At 35.1% G+C, this 20,156-nt stretch overlaps 1 protein-coding gene across 2 annotated transcripts; it reads left to right on the top strand.

Moving 5' to 3' along the window:
• Window positions 1-1,372: 1,372 nt before the first annotated feature.
• Window positions 1,373-18,554, top strand: LOC124845179 (alpha/beta-Hydrolases superfamily protein). 2 transcript variants are annotated; one of them, XM_088106008.1, is made up of 10 exons: window positions 1,375-1,840; window positions 2,748-2,815; window positions 3,237-3,307; window positions 3,457-3,729; window positions 5,101-5,264; window positions 5,352-5,407; window positions 5,666-5,718; window positions 5,805-5,922; window positions 17,952-18,049; window positions 18,239-18,554. In XM_088106008.1, the coding sequence occupies exons 1-10, from the start codon at window positions 1,533-1,535 to the stop codon at window positions 18,308-18,310; spliced, it is 1,281 nt and encodes a 426-aa protein (XP_087962134.1). In that variant the 5' UTR covers window positions 1,375-1,532; the 3' UTR covers window positions 18,311-18,554. The 2 variants fall into 2 exon arrangements, with proteins under 2 accessions (XP_087962135.1, XP_087962134.1); XM_088106009.1 differs by lacking the exons at window positions 17,952-18,049; window positions 18,239-18,554 and adding an exon at window positions 9,857-12,945 and having other exon boundaries at window positions 1,373-1,840.
• The last annotated feature ends 1,602 nt before the right edge of the window (window positions 18,555-20,156 follow it).

Raw genomic sequence — 20,156 nt, 5'->3', positions numbered from 1 at the left:
GGACAAAACTTGGATACAGTTTTTCAAGTGTTACAAGTCCAATATCTAAACCACAAGTTTAATTTGACAGTAGTTACCTTACTGTCAATACTTAATTGTAATATCAGTTTCTGAAAGCTCCCTATTTTATCCTACAAACAATCAATATATGAGGCATATATGCCAAATGAAATGAATGTGGTAACTGGTATATCTATGAACAATATATACGATCAGAACTCACCGGTAAGCGAAAAATTGGAGACATCATTGAGTGGTCTGATAACTATGAATGCCCAAATAGGATACACTCTAATCATGATTTTGATACCATATTAAAAGTGGACTTTAAGCCTAACTCAACCCCACAAAACCAACTTGTAAAGTGAGGTTTGCACCCACTTATAAACTATGAATTAACTTTATCTCTAGTCGATATGAGATTTCCAATAAATATGACATAATGTTGTTTCTTTATGAAAATTTCTTGTTTAAACTTTATTTTTTAAATATAAAGTGAGAATTTATTATAACAAAAGTACAACTATACCATGATTTCAATTAAGCACTTATCATAACAAGTAAAAAATATGAAGAAAATTGAATTAAGAGATTGAGCATATACAAAATTGCTTCTTTTCACATATAATAAAATATTTTACAAAAGTTTTGCTTTGTCCTATCATACCAATAAGACGGTAAGTGCATATATATATATATATATATATATATATATATAATATATATATATATATATTAACTTTACCTACCTAACAAACATTTTGTAAACTTGTTAGTGTGTTGCAAAGAATACATTCGGGATACAAGCTAAAACTATTTTGTTCCAATAACTTTCTTAAAACAAATTTATTTGAACTTTGGTCCAACTATATACCTTGCACTATCTTTGTTTTACTTAGTTTTGAGTAAAAAGATATTTATTCTAGCAAATAAGAACTGCCTGTTGTCATAATATTGCTTAAGAGGAAATTGATTTTTAATTATGTAAGGAACACATTTAATGCACGTCTGTGTACAAGGTTGACAGACAAAAATAGATAATTTTATTTAAATTAAAAAACACTAACAGAAAATTATTAGCCATAACTCTTCCTTCCAAGCTCTATAAAGTTATCCTTGAAGAAGATGAAGAATTAATTGATTACTAACAAAAAACACTGATAAAATGTTGATGTGACCTTTCAAGCTCCGTAGAGGAACACTGTTGAAATTATTAGGTTAAATAAATTTATATATTTATAATTTGGAATGATTATTTTTTTCTTTGACTCTATATTATCTAAAACAGAGTTGAAATGGTCATGTAATAATTTATGCACATGTGGAGGGTTGAAGTTGCAATAAAATAATGCTGTCAACATTGACCAATGAAGTAGAAGGCGAGGTGAAGAGAGGGAACCATTCAACTAACTGCTTCAAGTCCCTTCAACCTCAAGCCAAGCCACAGCACCAAAAAGGTTTACAGAATCAAATCATTTCAACTAACTTTCTGTTTCCTGCTGCACTCACGCAACCAACATTAAACCTCTTTCATGCTGGCCTCAGACTCCGGCTCTGTGCTCCGACCCAAACCCCCCATACCCACTCCCTACCCTACTCGCTCACTCTTCCGCCCTTGCTGTTTCGATCCAGGATCCAGACCCGCCGCCCCCAATCTCACCCTTAAAATGGAACTGCTCCGTCGAATGGGCCGCGGTTGCTTCAAGGCTGACGCGGTCGATGCTGGTGGCCGGGACTTATTCGACACTCGCAGACGTGACTTATTCGATGCCACTGTGGCTTCCTCGCCCAACTCGGTCCCTCTTCACCTTGTTATTATGGTTAACGGAATCATTGGGAGGTAACGACTTTTACCACTTTCCCGTCTCAGGAATTTCATTCTCACTGTAGCATGCTTGCTTACAATTTAGCATGGGAATAGTTTTTAAAATTCAAATGCTACTCGTTAGGTTCTGTTATAGTTAGTGAGTTCTATGAGCATACAGGCAGTGGTGGACATTAACCAAGTCTTCTTGAAAAAAGTGCTAAAAAGTCTAAAATTTGATTCTTGTATAAGAATATGAACTTTAAGAATAAAATTATTTAATTGTGTAATTAAATTGATTTTTTAGTTGATAAACTATGAAATATAAATGAAAAATTATGAAAGTGTAAGTTTTGTGAAGTCTAACAGTTAGAACAGTATTTGAAGAAGAGTGTTAAAAAGATATAACCTGCTTGCATTTTTTTGTTTGGTAAATAATTTCTAGTATTTTCGACTGAACGAACTCAAAGTCAAACTTGAAGATGACTCAATCTAGTTAGCCGGGCTTAGGAAAATATTTCTGAAACTTGTAACAAACCTTTCCAACTTCTTATAGTCAAAGTTTGAAACAGTACACCTTGTACTTAATTGAATATTTGCATATCCGTTGTTTGTGTTCAATTTTTTCACTTTCAGACTTTGTTATTTTATACAAGTTTCAAAGGTCAATGTAATCATTCCTAGTATTTAACTGCCTTTTAGGGCTTTACTCTAATCTGGTGTGCTGTTTTCTTTTTGTTTTCCAAAATAGGAATCCATAATAATTGCTGTATTTTTTGGTCTCAAACTTCACTTTTAGATCAGTAATTGATTGATCCAGCAGATTTCTATCTCTCACTTATTGTGAATTAATTGGATTCTGGGCCTATTATATATAGTTCAATTCAGTTTCATTGTTTGTTTTCTGTGCATGGACGTTGGTTAATGTACCTTGATATTTCAGTGCCGCTGATTGGAGATATGCAGCAGAGCAATTCGTGAAGAAGCTTCCAGATAAAGTAATTGTACACCGTAAGCATTCCGTCTCCTGTCAAAATTTAGTCCTTTTTCAGAGAACATCTGAAAATTTAACTTGAAAATTGAAATGCTACTGGATTGCTAATCTTCTAGTTAGGTTTTTTATCAATTTGTAAATCACTCACTGGTTGTGGGACGACAAATGGATGGTTTCACGGTATTAATTTATTGGTCGAATGAGTTATTTCTGTCTTTCCCTTTGATCTAGGTCTAAAACATCTTAAACAAAAAAGGATGTTTGGTTCAGGGAATTTCTCAACTTCTTTTTCTTATCTTCTTAAACTTCAAAACATCATGCTTATTCTATTGATTCTATACCTGACATTGCCAAGCTCCCAATCCTTCACTTTTATTATGTTTTGCATTGTTTATAAAGAAAAACATTAATCGCATTTACTTGATAATTTGTGGACAGGCAGTGAATGCAATTCTTCAAAATTGACATTTGATGGCGTTGATACAATGGGTGAGAGGCTAGCTGAAGAGGTACTTTGGTAATAATAAAATGATGATTTTTGTTGTTTTTACACATCTTAATCTCGCATTTTCATACTTCAGTCAATTTTCATTTGCAGTGATGGCTTTGCAATGACTCAATCATTTTGAACTTTTGGTTTTAATTCATATTTTTGCAGGTATTATCTGTTGTTAGACGTTGGCCAGAGGTGCAGAAGATATCTTTTGTGGCACATTCTCTAGGAGGCTTGGTGGCAAGATATGCTATTGGGAGACTTTATGATTACTCTTCAACATTGACACTTGTCAGCAAAGACTGTTTCAGTGAAGAGAAGTCAGAATATTCAAAGCAATGCCTTGAACAGAGTTATGAACCCAAAATTGCTGGTTTAGAGCCCATGAATTTTATAACATTTGCAACACCACATCTTGGTTCAAGAGGAAACAAACAGGTAGCTTAAGTTTGTTCTGAACTGTAGCTGTAATATTCCTTTTGTCTTGTATGTATCATTTAGGTACTTCAATTGTCAAACTTAAAATCATTTGGCATTTCAACTTTCTTTTCAATTGTCAGACTTAAAATCATTTGGTATTTCAACTTTTTTTCAATTGTCAGACTTAAAATCTTTTGGCATTTGAACTTTCTTACAAAATAGAAATTGTCAAACTTAAAATCTTTTGGCATTTCAACTTTCTTACAAAATAGGTGCATATAGTTGGTAATTGAGTATAATTAGTGATCATTGCACTTGGTTCCTTCTTATTTCCTGAAAGCCACTTAATTTAAATTCCTAAAGTGATTTGGTCCATGTGATTTCAGTGCTTCAACTGGAGATTAGTATTATCCTAGGTATGCAATTTGCACTTAGTGTCAGTTTATAACTGATGTGTGGCAAGAAAGATATTTTTCCTCTGAATTTTTATTGGTTGTAATTGTATATATTATCCAATAGAAATTGAGAAGCACTCAAGCATTCAGGACCCTTCCTTAAAAGAAAGCTGTCAAGAAGGGAGAACCATGCAAACCACTTAAGTATTCAATTGAACATCCTATACTTACTCTATGTGGGACTTAATACCTTAAAGTACCCAAGTTTCTATCATAGCATCGCTACTAAGAGTCAACATCCTGACAGCTTCACTCTACAATGCTGCAGTCAACCTTTCTAGTCAACACCTTTGTAGGTAACCCTTTATTAAACAGCTGCAACCATTTATGATACCAATTGATGAACTCCTAAGCACTTTGAGAGCACTCATTCAAGTGTTCTACTAATGAAGGAGAGCCAAGCCATTTAACTATTTTACTGAGCAACCCATACTTTTTTGATGAGGGACCTAATCACCAGATAATATCCATTTCCTTATTAACTATCTTCAAATGTCTATGTGGAAGGGTATTGAATATGGATATTTGGACATAGACTAAAGGCCAATTACTTTTTTTTTTTTTGCAATTGATATAGAATCTTATGCAAACTACTGTGTTTATTTTTGTTTATTGCCTTTTCCGTATAGGAGTGTTCAAAATGTAAAAATATTGAATTTGCAATGTAAGAGAAGAAAAAGTTTTCATATTTTTCCATAACTCACTTGCCCTAGATTACTGGTGCTATGAATCTTCCTGAATATTTGTGTGTGAACAATCATAAAACATTGAGTTGCATTGAATCTTTTTAATTTTCTGTGGACTATAGCTGTTGTGAAACACAAATTGTGTTGTGATTGGTTTTGTTAGTCAGATCATTGATTCAATGTTGGACATGAAGTGCTTACTGGGCTTGCATTATGGTCTCTTACTTCTTTATTGTTTATTCTTGTAGCTTCCTTTTCTTTGTGGTCTTTCTTTCCTTGAGAGAAGAGCATCCGAAACTGCACATTTAGTTGCTGGGAGATCTGGGAAACATCTCTTCCTCATGGACAATGATGATGGAAAACGTCCTCTGCTCCTGCGAATGGTTAATGACTCTGGCGATTTAAAGTTTATGTTAGTATTAAAGTATCGATTAAACTCATCCAAATGCTAATATTTGTTTCTGTGTTACTTACAATCTAATTGTTTGTGATGGTGTAGGTCAGCTTTACGTGCATTTAAGCGTCGAGTGGCATATGCAAATGCAAACTATGATCGTATCCTCTTTAAAATTTAGGTTTTAGATAACAATTCCTCTTTGATAAGAGATGATTATGCATAATGGATCTATAGTCAGCTATAATGAAGTAGTTAGCAGAAGCAGTTTGCATGTGCTGTTATAAAGAACTTGTAGACAGCTACGCTCCATTAATTATTAATTTACCTGAAACTGTATATTACCACAATGTTGCAGATAATTGTCTAGGATAAATAAATGCTTTTCTTGTTCAGATATTTCTTGACTTGTCTTTAAGATATGGTAGGATGGCGTACCTCATCAATTCGCCGTCAACATGAACTTCCAAAGGTATAGAAAGACTATTTGATAATAGTTTACTTTAGTTCTTTAACTGGTGTAAGAGACTAATTCTTGTTCCTTGTGTGTTGTGCTAGTCCAATCTTCTTGTCATTGATGAGAGATACCCACACATTGTTTATGTTGAAGGAGAGACTGTTGATGACATTGGCAATAAAACATCTAATATTGGAAGCCAAATAATTGACTTAGAAGGTTATTCCTCTATCTTAAAAAGGCTTTATCAATTTTGTAATATAACTTTGATGTTGATCTATGTTGTCTATCTGTATTGCTCCTGTTGAACGATTTCGTATAATATAGTTAGGAGGATACTGATTTTTTTTCTTAGAGTTGATGTTTAGGATGGTAAGTGTTGTTCTGATAGATATATAGTAATAGTGTTGACAGAAAACTTTGGAAGAACCACACCACAAAAGCTAGCCATTGTGGTTGGAACTTGGAAAGTCTTACTCTTGACAAACCCCACACTTAAATCCCATACTTAGACATGGGACCAAGTCACATTTCAATTGAATCCTAACATTCCACCCACATGCTCTATTGCCCTAGTGCTCACCCAGGATGGGTGTGCAATTAGCCCTTTCATTAGTCCCGGACAAATACTGCCATGCTAGTGTCACTATCAGTGCTACTCTTTAGCAGTTGAGAAACATTGGGAAAAAGGCTCTAATATCAGTTGATAATAAATAACCTTGGGAAAACTACATAATAAAGCTAGCCGATGAAGTTGAGAGCCAAAACACTCAAAGCCCACACTAGAATGGCATGACTTAAGTCATGTATCTTGAAATTGATTCCTAAAAGGTATTTATCCTGAATCAATGGAGAGAAACATTGCGCAAAAAGGAACAAAGGAGATCTAGGGGCCAAAATCCCTAATTTCCTCTTAGAGGACAAGGTGTAACTTCAAGGGCAGAAGTTTTAAAATTAGTTACAAAATTGTTAAAGTTAATTAGGTTGTTATGTTAGAGAGAGGACAAGGATTATTGTCCTTAATTGTTGCTTTAAGGAATCGAGAAGTTGCTCATTCTGGAAAGGGGAAACCCCTTGGAAGAAAAATTAACTCCCTCTTCTGTTCAGATTTGATTTTATTTCCCTCATCAATAACAGATTCATTCTTTTTCTTTCTACATCTCATTCTACACTTTAAATCTCCTCTGTGGGTTTTTAGCAGAAAAAAGGGGAAGGGAGAACCACAGGACTTATGAATACTCTGTTTGTAATTTGTCATAGCTTTCATTCTGTTTTTCTTTTCTGTGTCAGGATTTCATTTGTCGATTCGTCTCTGATCTTGTACCATATTTCTGAAGATTCATATGAAGGAATTCTATAAATAAAATTTCCATTCTTTTCCTAATTTCTGGTTCAGTTGTATTAAAATGTCATTGTTTTTCATTTTGGTCACATTTTTTCTATTAACTTTACACACCATGATTAAACATATGCCTAAAATTAAATTTATTTAATATTTGTAGTATTTTCATTCTACATTTGTCTCAGTGGTTACACCCGTATTAGTTGCACCAAATATACCATAGTAATAAATACTGTTTGGCCGTCAACCACATGAATACGGGGCCCAAACGTGTGACTGTAAATCCTCACGGGTTTAAGGAATGTTATGGACTGTAGGACACCCGTGTCGAAGATTACGTTCATGCTTTCCTTAGAAGGAACTTGTCTAACCAATTTTCCTTAGGTTACTCTATTTATGATGCATCTCTCGAAATGAGAAAGGCAATGAATGAATAATGGGATGTATCCCAATAACACAGCTAAGGTATGGAGGAAGCGTTGCAAGCTACACACCCATAGGTTTGCTCAGTTGCAAATTCATATCAACAATCACCAACTAAATGATAGTCGACACTCCCATATACAACAGCGCTATCATTCCTTCTAGCCTTTTCTCACGGACTTCAAAGACCATCTTTTAAAATTCCAACACCGTACGTCATCCGTGGGTACGAGTACCTCCTCCACCCCATTTCCACACTATCATGATTACTACACCTCTTTCCATCCCACGACAACCAATTTCCCAACCTCACATCTCACACTTCAAAACCACCCTTCTTGGCCAGCCTTCTTACAGTGCTAAAATTCTCCGGTCATATTTTCGGCCTAACTGTCACTACCCTTATTGATACTGAAGCTCCCATAACATCCTTCAACCTCGTGTTGCCACCCATCATCTCATCCTTTCCACCATACCCACTAAATCCTTCTTCGTTATGGTTGGTAAATGGTGCCCACATTATGTGCTCTGTGTTCTGCCCCAAAGTGCACCTTCGACCTATAACAAATCTCACCATCGCTTGTTCCTACTACCTAATGAAGGTGTTGACATTGTGTTAGGATTGGAGTGTTTGTCCTCTCTGTACAACATATTTCCCAACTTTGCCAAACCTGGTTCTTTTTTTTTTTCTCATAACAACAGCCTCTTCACAGTGCTTGGCCAACATACGCCCAACCCCGTTGTCATTTACTAATGTTAGGATATTTATCCTATTTTATCATCATTATAGTGTGTCAAGGGTTACCCTATTTATCATGATTATATTGTGTCTAGGATTATCCTATTTATCATGATTATATTGTGTCTAGGGTTATCCTATTTATCATGTACTTGCGTATCAATTTATTCTTATAAATAGAAGATTGTGAGAGGGATCAATTAAGCCCTCTAGAATTATTTTACAATTTCAATCTTAAGTTGGTATCAGAGCGGGTCGATCCCGCTCTGGTTTCTGTCTCGTAATATATATCTGTTCGACGCCACAGTTCTTCGTCGCCCGCCGCTGCCCGCCGCCGGCCACCGTCCACCGTCGGCCACCGTCGTCCGGCCACCGTCGCTGCCGGCCACCGCCCGCCGTTGCCGGCCGTCGTCCATCACTGTCACAGTTTCCTTCGTCTAAACCCTTAGGGTTTTCTTGTTCCTCGCTAGTACTACTCGTCTTCTTCAGAAATGGCGTCTAGTAGTACTCTTTCCTTCTCTGGAAGTCCATCAATTACCTCCGAGAAGCTAAATGGAAAAAATTATTTATCATGGTCTGCTGCCGTTGAAATGTGGTTCCTTGGCCAAGGGCATTATGACCACCTTGAGCGAGATGGAAGCCATGTGCCTACTGAAAAAGCTGATCAGTGGAAACAAGCAGATTTCCAGTTGTGTGCCCTGTTATGGCAATCAGTGGAACCCAAACTTCTTGTATCTTTGAGGGCTTTCAAAACTTGTCACTCCTTTCGGAAGAAAGCCCAAAGCATTTATGCCAACGATATTCAATGTCTCTATGACACTACGAACAAGCTTGCATCTCTTAAAATGGCAGATCATGATATGGTGTCCTTCAAGGCTGAAGCCCAATCTGCTGTCGAAGAACTTAGGATGTTTTTGGAAGTAGATCCATTAGAGGATATCAAAAAGAAACTAGACAAATTTTACATGGTCTTGATCCTTCATGCCCTACATCCCGATTTTGATCATACCACTCGCCTTCTGCGTGTCCCGGTACCTCAAACTCAAGAAGCGCATGAACTAGTGGAACCATCTGTCATGGTTGCCACACGAGGAAGAGGAGGACGTGGCACTAGAGGAGGAGGACGAGGAGGTCGGGGACGTCCTCAATGCACATACTGTAAAAGGACGGGTCATACTCAAGAGAATTGCTACTCCTTACATGGTTTCCCTTCCAAAACCGCCAATATTTCGAAGACTGAAACTTCCAATTCTATGTTTTCTGAGGATGAATATCAAGAGTATTTAAGGTTAAAGTCTAACAGCTTGACACAACCATCTCAATCTCCCAATACATCAACAGCCTGCGTTTCTCAATCTATGGAAGGTCAAAATTCATGGGTAATTGACTCAGGTGCTTCTAATCACATTTCTGGTAATACCTCTTTGTTCTCATCTATTTCCTTTCGAGAAAAACTTCATTTCATAACCCTTGCAAATGGATTTAAAACTTCTTCCAAAGGAGTCGGTCATGTTTCTTTGTCTCCCTCCCTCAATCTCAACTCAGTCCTTTTTGTCCCTAATTGTCCTTTTAATTTAATTTCCTTAAGCCAGTTGACTAAAATGTTAAATTGTTCAATAACCTTTGATCATAAATCTTTTGTTATACAGGAGCGTGGTTTGGGGAGACAGATTGGAGAAGGATATGAAGCTGGCGGATTATACCATTTTGGATCTCGTCCAAGGGTGTCCTGTGTTGCTGCTCCTAATCCTAAAGTGCTACATGATCGACTTGGCCATCCTCATTTGTCCAAATTAAAAAAGATGTGTCCTGAACTTAGTGGTCTCCAAACCTTAGATTTTGAGTCATGTCAATTAGGAAAACATGTTAGATTTGCCTTTCCTAAAAGGTCTCAATCAATATGTAATTCTAGTTTTTCCATCATCCATTCAGATATATGGGGACCTAGTCGTATCTCCTCCTTTGGTTTTAGATATTTTGTTACCTTTATTGATGAATATTCAAGATGTACTTGGGTTTATCTTATGAAAAATCGTTCTGAATTGTTAGCTATCTTTACATCCTTTTTGAATGAAATCAAGAATCAATTTGGTCAAGTAATCAAAATATTAAGAAGTGATAATGCAAAAGAGTATTTCTCATCCTCCTTTTCTGCCATCTTGAGTTCCCATGGTATCTTACATCAGTCTACTTGTCCTCATACACCACAGCAAAATGGTATAGCAGAACGAAAAAATAGACACTTGGTTGAAACTGCTCGTACCCTTTGCTTGGTGCCCATATTTCTGTCCATCACTGGGGGATGCCATCTTAACTGCATGTTATCTTATTAATAGGATGCCCTCCTCCTCTCTTGATAATAAAGTCCCTTTCTCCATTTTGTTTCCTAATGATCCTCTCTTTCATACATCTCCCCGAGTGTTTGGCTGTGTATGTTTTGTTCATGGCATGTCTCCAGGTCTAGACAAACTCTCCGCTCGCGCTCTCAAATGTGTCTTCTTAGGCTATTCTCGACTTCAAAAAGGATATCAGTGTTACTCTCCTGAAACTAAGAAGTATTACATGTCTGTCAATGTCACATTCTTTGAACAGACTCCTTACTTCTCTCTATCTGTTCAGGATGTTTCTATCCTACAGCAGGTCCTTCCTATTCCAATGGCTGAGTCAAATAGCTCCACTGTCTCTGTCATTCCAAGTCTTGATCACAATCCTTCTACACCTGTTTCTCCACATACTGAGATCATCCCACACAGGGCCCCAATGGATAGTCCACCTCCCCAAGACAATGGTGAATCTCCTACTTCAGATTCTTCTCCCTCATCACCTCCTCCCACGCCTCCTGGTGCAAATGATTCAGCATGACCTATTGCCCTCAGAAAAGGTACTCGTTCCACTTTAAACCCTCATCCCATTTATAATTTTCTAAGCTATCATCGATTGTCGCCCTCCTATTTTTCTCTTTTATCCTCAGTGTCCTCTGTTGTTATACCCAAGAATGTGAAAGAAGCACTTGATCATCCTGGATGGCGACAAGCTAGGATTGCAGAAATGCAGGCTCTTGACCACAGTAATACTTGGGAGCTGGTGCCCCTTCCCCCAGGAAAAAAGGCGGTTGGTTGTCGATGGGTGTATGCAGTTAAAGTTGGCCCTGATGGTGAAATTGATCGGCTCAAAGCTCGGCTTGTTGCAAAAGGTTACACTCAGGTTTATGGTCTTGATTATTGTGACACTTTCTCTCCTGTAGCCAAGATGACTACTATTCGTCTCTTCTTTGCCATGACAGCCATTCGTCACTGCCACTTCATCAATTGGTTATCAAGAATGCCTTCCTACATGGTGATCTTGAGGAAGAAGTTTATATGGAGCAACCTCCTGGGTTTGTTGCTCAGGGGGAGTCTGGTATGGTATGCAAATTGCATCGATCTCTATATGACCTCAAGCAATCCCCACGTGCTTGGTTTGGAAAGTTTAGCTCCATTGTTCAAAAATTTGGGCTAAAACGCAGTGAAGCAGACCATTCAGTTTTTTATTGTCATTCTTCTCTCGGGAAATGTGTTTACTTAATATTAATAGTATATGTTGATGATATTGTCATTACAGGAAATGATGCTGTTGGAATATCTCAACTAAAAGAGTACTTGTGTAGACATTTTCAAACCAAGGATCTTGGAAGTCTCAAATACTTCTTAGGCATTGAAGTAGCGCAATCAAAGATGGAGTTGTAATCTCCCAAAGGAAGTATGCTCTTGATATATTACAAGAAACAGGCATGATTGATTGTAGACCGGTAGACAGTCCCATGGACCCTAACCAGAAATTAAGGACAGAAGAAAGTGAATTATTCTCCGATCCAGAGAGGTATAGGAGGCTGGTTGGAAAACTGATTTATCTCACTATTACAAGGCCAGATCTATCCTTTGCAGTTGGAGTGGTTAGTCAGTTCATGCAGGCTCCATGTGTTGACCATTGGATCGCATTCTAAGGTATGTAAAGAAGGCTCCCGGGCAAGGATTGTTATATGAAGATAAAGGAAGCATTCATGTCTCTGGGTATTGTGATGTAGATTGGGCAGGTTCACCTATTGATTGACGGTCTACTACAGGATATTGTGTTTTTCTGGAAGGAAACATTATTTCATGGAAAAGTAAGAAACAGAATGTAGTAGCTCGATCAACCGCGGAAGCCGAGTATAGGGTAATGGCATCACTAACATGTGAACTTATATGGGTGAAACAATTCCTTCAAGAGGTTAAATTTTGTGACATCCATACTATGAAGATGTATTGCGACAATCAAGCTGCTCTCCACATTGCATCAAATCCAGTGTTTCACGAGAGGACTAAACATATAGAAATTGATTGTCATTTTGTTCGTGAAAAGTTATTGACCAAAGAAGTATGTACTGAGTTTATTGGGTCAAACGATCAACTCGCAGATGTATTGACCAAGTCATTAAGGGGTCCTCGGATTGAGTTTATTTGTTCCAAGCTTGGTACATACAATTTGTATGCTCCATCTTGAGAGAGAGTTTTAGGATATTTATCCTATTTTATCATCATTATAGTGTGTCAAGGGTTATCCTATTTATCATGATTATATTGTGTCTAGGATTATCCTATTTATCATGATTATATTGTGTCTAGGGTTATCCTATTTATCATTTACTTGTGTATCAATTTATTCTTATAAATAAAATATTGTGAGAGGGATCAATTAAGCCCTCTAGAATTATTTTACAGTTTCAATCTTAAGTACTACTATACTCTAACTTAGTTGCATCTTTCTACCACCTCACTTTCCAACCCATATCCTTTGATTCCTCATCAACTCCACATAACCCCCATGATCATTGTCGTTTTCAATCAAATTGAAAGAGTTGACCATTGAATTCAAGAGTAGGCAGTCGATTGAAAGAATCTAGATACTCTAACCGCATATCAACAAAATATAGGTATAGGTAGGGTTAATTAATCCAAAGTCATCTCCTAACGAAATCATCTAGAATATTAGTAAACCAAAATTTGAAAGCATCCACAAAAAGCATATAATAGAATGAGCGTTATAGACTATGCTAAAAGTAAATTGATTCTCTAGTTCATTCACACTTGAATTCTACATTAATTATGATTATCATCCATTCAATTTATAAACATAATTGAATTAATGAAACAAACGTCAATCAATTTGTTAAGTATCTCCAATGTCTCCAAGCATCTAGATTTGAAATTTTCATTCCTCTACCTCTTGAATTGAGCAAACAAGAGATTGTTAGAATTAAGTAAACCAATAAGAACTCCAATTAAAGAACATGGTTGAATTATCAAGAAGCGTTCAAAAACAATACCAAGAGCATAGACTAGAATTCAAAAATAACATACGATATAGGAACTCTCTGTTACTAGAAACTAAGAACAAACTTGAATTGCATAAAACCTCATAATTCACTATGAAATTACAAGAGAATCAATCCAAAATGGTTTAGTCTTCCATGTGGATTAGTTGAAGCTCAATTAACCCCAATTGGGTAAATTCAAGCTAAATCAATGAATTTAGTCTTAATTATAATTTGAGAAAGCTTAAATTAAATGTTCTAAAAATGGATTTACAATCCTCCATACCTTTCTAGTCGTCATCAAGCCTTATCGTCACCCTCACTCCCAAAAAGAGGCAAGTGTGGGCTTCATCCATGAAATGCTACAAGATAATCCCCTAGTCATAAGGCATGAATCACAGTGATTATTAAGGATAAATTGCCTATATCCATGATGGATGAATTTTAATTGAATTAGGTCCAATAAAGGTATTTACCAAAATGGATCTCAGATTAGGTTATACAAATGCTCAAAATGGCTTTTAGAACTTGTGATGGACACTATGAACTCCTACTCATGCCTTTTGTGCTCAGTAAGGCTCCATCAACATTTCAATTTGCGAAGAATGATTTGTTAAGACCATTTTCAGTCGGTTTGTCTATATTTTCTCTGATGACATTCTTATTTGTATCCTCCACTTGTTCATTTAACCCATTTATGCTTGAATTTATATTTACTTGTTACTAACAAGTTCCTTGTTAAGTTATCTAAGTGTATCTTTGGTATTAGTGGATACATCACAACAAAATAAGATTGTTGAAAGAAAAAATAGGTAGTTCCTTGAAGTGACTTAAGCCCTTCTCTTCTAAATGTTTGTACCTAAGACTTATTGGGGAAGATTTGTGATAAAAGAAAAAACAACAAAACAGTTGACATTGACAGTCCTAGAAATATGTTTAAGATCATAGTTTTTAGCACACCAACCATCATTAATACAATGTTCAAGAAAGCTCTGAGAGATAGCATGTGAAGCAATTGCTAGGTATTCCTACAATAATTCTATAGGGATGAATTGAAGAAAACAAGATGCACAATTATTATTAATGGTGGGAGTGATAAAAGAAGGACAATAATAAACTTCCTGGTGAACAGCCCAAATGGGATCATGGTTTTGATGCCATAGATGCATTCCAATATCCAAAACTGCTGAAATGTTTTTTGGGATATGGATAACTATACTGTAGAGGTGGGGGAAGACAATGTTGTTCAAGTTGTGTTAGATAATGCAACAAACTTCTAAGTTTGGATTAAATGTCGAGGGAAAAGAGGAAAAACCTCTTTTGGACGCTTTAGGTTGCACATTGTGTTGACTTAGTGTTGGATGATTATGTGAAGAAGATCTCAATTCACTAGAAGAAAATTCCAAAAGAATTACAACCTTTATCTATCTAGGAACTTCTCTAATTTTGGAAAAAATTACAATCTATATTCAAGAACTTCTTTAATTTTTCTACTACAAAAAAGGAAGAGATTGGGTGAGGCAGAGTTTTACTCTCTATGCCACATCATACTTGAAATTAGGGTTTCTTCATGAGAATGAGGGTGCTTTAAGTAGAATGTTTACTAGTAATGAGTTGAAGTGAGTAGGTTTGCCAAAACAAAGGATGGAAAAACAATTGAGAATGTGGTATTGGAAAAGGATATTTAGAGGAATATCATAATTTATTTGAAGGGTGCATCAAGGTCTTTGATTGGTTGACTCAAATAAAAAACCAGCCATAGGGTTCATATATGAAGCCATGGACCAAGTTATGCAGAAGATACAAAAGGCTTTCAATATTGTTAGAAAAAAGGTATCTAATTGAGCTATCCATATATTTATTAATTTAGTTGTTTTGAAACTCAATGTAATATATTTTGGTTAGTTATTTGGCTTTGTGGAACATCATTGATGAAAGGTGGACAAGCAATTTCATAGCTCATTGCATGCTTTATGCTATTTTCTTAACCCTTGCACTATCGTCTTGGATTTGAAGTTTATTTGGAAGTGAAACGAGGGCTAATGGAATGTCTAACAAGCATGGTGAAGGATGAAGATGAACAAACTTTGATTGATGTCCAATTTGATGATTTAAAAAAAAAGCTAATTATTTTGGTTGCCCTTGGCCACTAGGTCAATTAATTTAAAACTAAAGCAAATCGATGAGAGTCTTATGATGATGAGTGTCTAGAACTCAAAAATAGCTATTCATGTATTACATTTGACATGTAGCTCCTCCAAACCTATCATGCACAATCATCATTGCATCTGCATCTTCATCTTATTTCGTACAACTCCACCAAAATTAAATTTAGCTCTTCAAAATCAGCCTTTAGTGGTGAACCCTCCTTTAATACGCAAGTCAAAGAGTAGATAGATTTTGTTATGAAGAGCTTCTTCAACTTTAGCCACAAAGTTGTCATGGTCTTCTCTTCAACAAACTAATAAATATCCTTTTCTAAAAGCGAAAGAAGTCATTGAATGTGTATTTTCTTCTTACATCTCTAGAACATGCATCCCTATGCGCAATGTTGATGTGATTATAAAAAAGGATTAAAAATGTATTCAATTTTTAAAGCTATTCCTAATCTGAATTTCGTTTTCTATGTCTAGGACTAGTAAGGCAAGTGTTTAACTAATCCTTTCCCACCACACTCTCTATATAAGGAGAGCTTGTATATTCATGTAACTCAACATGGTTTATTATGTGAGTTAATTTGGAGAATTCTTCCCTTAGGTGTGCATATCCCAAGTGACTTTTCTTTTCCTTCATTTAGCTTATCTTTGGTGGTGGTCGACGAGTTGTCCTTATTTCTTATTCTTTTTGTTACTCTTTAGCATATCATTGGCGATGCTTTGTAGTAACTGTAAGTTCTGAAAGTAGAAAGTGTTATTTATTATAGTTTCTTGTCTTCTAAGCTAGGTTACAAGTGGTGATTCTCCATACTTGTTAATCTTGTGGAGTTGAGTTAGGTCACAAGGTTCTTCGTATTACAAAGTAATGATGAACAAATACACAAGTATATAACCATCTAACTAGAGTTCTTGCATTATTAGTGCACTTTGTTGGAATGCTTACATCTTACCCGTACATATAGAGGACTTGGAAGGTACAAAGTGTTAGTTAGAATAGAAACAAAAAGCTAACAAAAACTGAACAATGATTGTGGCACTAGACGATGAATTGGTTTGTCAAACCTACTTTTAGACCAGATGGTCTACCTGCCCACATAACAGATGCTACAAGGGTGTTCAATCGATTCATGCATGATCCAAGAGAGGCACTTACAAGTTACGAATACCTTTAATATTTGAAGAAAAGTCTAAGAAGGGGTTGTTGTTCTAGAAGTCTAGAAATTAAATATGGAGATGTATACTGATGCAAAATATGTAGGGTCTGTAGCTAATAGGAGGTCCACCTCCAAATATTGCATATTCTGGGGTGGAAACTTGGTGACTTGGAGGACTAAAACAATATTACTGCAAAGTCCGATGTTGATGTTGATGTTGAGGTTGAGTTTTGAGCTGTTGCTCAAGGAATGTGATAGGATATAATAAGATAGGTTTTAATGGGTAATACGGGCAGGACAGAGAAAACAATTTTAGGAATTAATTGTTGTTGGGTAGTTAGAAGTGAGTTGCCTTTATAAGAAGGCAAGGGGGGTCCGGTAGAGGGCAGTTTTGGATTTGTGAATTGTTAGACTGGAACATTGTCCAGTGGAGGGAGGAAGGCTCCCTTGGGGGTGATTCTTTGTATTCTGATTCACTCGTACATCAGTAATACATTCTATTCAGTTCTGTTTTGTGTGTTCTTGAGAGAAGGAGAGATTTGATTGGCTTCTTGACTAAAGGAGCCTAACAGAATGTGTGAATTGTTATTGACAAAAATTATTTTGAATGATATTTAAAGTGAAGCGTGAAGAACCTATAACCCTTTATGGTGATGATAAATTAGTTATTAGTATTGCTTGCAATCTACTTAAGTATTATAGGACTAAATACACTGACGCTTCAATCACATTTGTTCACAAAAGATCTTTCCACATAATGGTTTCACGATACGTGGAAGCTAAGAGTGATAGATATTAACTCATTTAACAGCTTGAAGGGGAGTGTTGAAGGGGAGTGGTAAGTTATGAAAAGATATTATTAAGTTACAAGGAGATGTTATCAATCATTGTAATTATGAAAATTAAGATACGGTAATCATTTTTCCAGGGTGGTTAGAACTCCATATATACCCTTTGCAAATTTACTATCAATTCAAATTGAATGAGATCTTTCCTCTTCAAATATCCAAGTATTATTTTTTCAAGTTCCTGTTATATTTAATCCTTAGGCTACTGTGTAATTCCTATTGTTCTGACTTTGTTTTATACTTTCCTTGTGTAGAGGAGATGATAAGGGGGCTCACTCAAGTATCTTGGGAACGTGTGGATGTTAGCTTTCAGAAAAGTAAACAGCGCTACATTGCTCACAGTACAATTCAGGTAACTCGTTAAAGGCTAAACAATTGTTCTTAGTCGATGTGAAACTTTCTAACACATTTAATATCTTTTCTCACAATTGTTTTTGGGAAGAGTCCTTTAAACCGGGAAGTCATTATGTGTGACGATTCCTCGAGCTTGATGTTCCTTGTTTCTTTTTCTAACTTTTCCAGTGTTTTGCCTTGGTCCCAGGTGAAAACATATTGGTTGAATTCTGATGGTGCTGATGTGGTTTACCATATGATAGATAACTTCCTTCTTTAGCCTTTTTGGTGAGTAAATCAATGTTGTGAGCAATAGTTTTACTCTAATCATATATCCCCTATATTATGTCTTGCAACGTAATGGATGAAGATTTGCTGTGTACATTATATTGTGGCATTGGAAGTCGATGACTTCGTTTGAGAGCACCTTTATGTACATGAGGAGTCTTCTTATTTAGTAATTTTTGTTTATATATTGATGTTACTGATAACGTGATATCAACACGATGCTATATTCTACTCTCTCCATAGTCTATATTTTCTGTTTGATATCCAAACCCATAACCGTGATTTCATTTTAAAAACTCTAACAGCATGCAAGTAGTTTGTAACTTGAACAAGCTGTTAGATTGCATAACTGTTGCTTTTTAATTCTGGGATGATATTTTATCAAGGGTAAACAATTCAACTCATTAAACTTTGTATACATTAATGTACTACATACAGATGGAGTAAACTTAACCCAAGCAAAAATAGTAATAATCTCTAATTTCAGTTTTATAATAACTTTTATATGTAATTGAATTTTAACATTCTTAATATACCTGATGAATAATTACATTGTTAACATTAATTCTATTTGTATATAACAGTCTTTTCTATTTTTAATTTTATTTGCTGAAATCTTAAATACTTATATAATTAAAATAAAAATTAATTAATAATTATTACATGTGCCTGTCTTTATATATTTTTAAATTTAATTTTATAACGATATGGTTAATTTAAAATTACTCACAATACTTTATTTAACTAATAATTAAAGATATAAATTAGTCTTAAATTCATTTTTGGTAGCTATTGTTTTGGGAATCTGTACCTTGGTTCCAATAAAAGGAATTAATTGGTCCTTTAGCCTTTTTAAAATATGCAATTCGAGTATACTATTGTTAATTAGTATTTCCAATTTGTGATAAAAAAAGTGCTGAAATTTCTTTAAGTGATGATAAGTGGTGACAATATCAATCATGTTTTTACATTGCACGTTAATAATAAAGAATTTCAATGTTGTTATCACATGTAACATTCTTTTAGCAATTAGATTATATATTATGTTAACCTAGAAGATGTATGAAACGACATGACCCGGCACATGTAAACCTGTTTATGATATTAGAGGAGATTAACAATAATAATCAATAATTAAGATATGAATAAAAATATATTGTTTATTATTATGTATGATATTCAAGTCATTCTTTAACTGCATTTATTAATTCTTGTGTATTATTAAGCATTAAAATGTTATTGCAAGCACTCAACCATAGAGTTTAGGAGATCTTGGCTCGAGGGACAGAGTCATTTCTTGTTAGTTCAAGCCTAGAAAATCTCAATCTATAAAAAAGAAGTAACATGGATAAAGGTTAATGGGTACATGTGTGGATTGAGTTGGTACATCTCAATCGTGTAAGAACAAGTTAAGTATAATCTTACGAAAACAATTAAATGTTATTATTTATTTGTATAAAATAAAATACTTAAATTAAATTATAATTATATTTTTTATAAACTTAAATTAATATAATAAATACATTACAATTTTTAAAACACCGGTTTCCAATATATATATATATATATATATATATATATATATATATTAATATGATGTTTTATTAATTGTTTAGAAAGAAAATGATAAATTATGCTTATTGGAAACATACTACTTAAAAGCCCAAATGTATATCTTTAAATGGTTTTAGGGCCACGAAATTTACCTAACTTTGAACTTCCTGTGTAAGTTATAAATATGATGAGTTTACGAGAGAAAAGACATTTCTTAGAATGTTTAAGCTCAATATTAGACCAACAAGACTAAACATAAACAGTTTTAAATATTTTGGAGAGAA

This window comes from Vigna umbellata, chromosome 2, assembly GCF_029865625.1.
Source record: "Vigna umbellata cultivar VRB3 chromosome 2, Vumbellata_1.0, whole genome shotgun sequence".
Lineage (NCBI taxonomy): Eukaryota > Viridiplantae > Streptophyta > Magnoliopsida > Fabales > Fabaceae > Vigna > Vigna umbellata.
Note: the sequence above shows the minus strand (reverse complement) of the source record. Positions and strands in the feature narration are given on the sequence as shown.

Excerpts from the sequence above, each read along its gene's own strand:
- LOC124845179 (XM_088106008.1), top strand. The coding sequence starts at position 1,533 with ATGCTGGCCTCAGACTCCGGCTCTGTGCTCCGACCCAAACCCCCCATA. Across the intron at positions 2,816-3,236 it reads AGATAAAGTAATTGTACACC|GCAGTGAATGCAATTCTTCA; the intron begins GTAAGCATTCCG and ends ATTTGTGGACAG. Across the intron at positions 3,730-5,100 it reads GTTCAAGAGGAAACAAACAG|CTTCCTTTTCTTTGTGGTCT; the intron begins GTAGCTTAAGTT and ends TTATTCTTGTAG.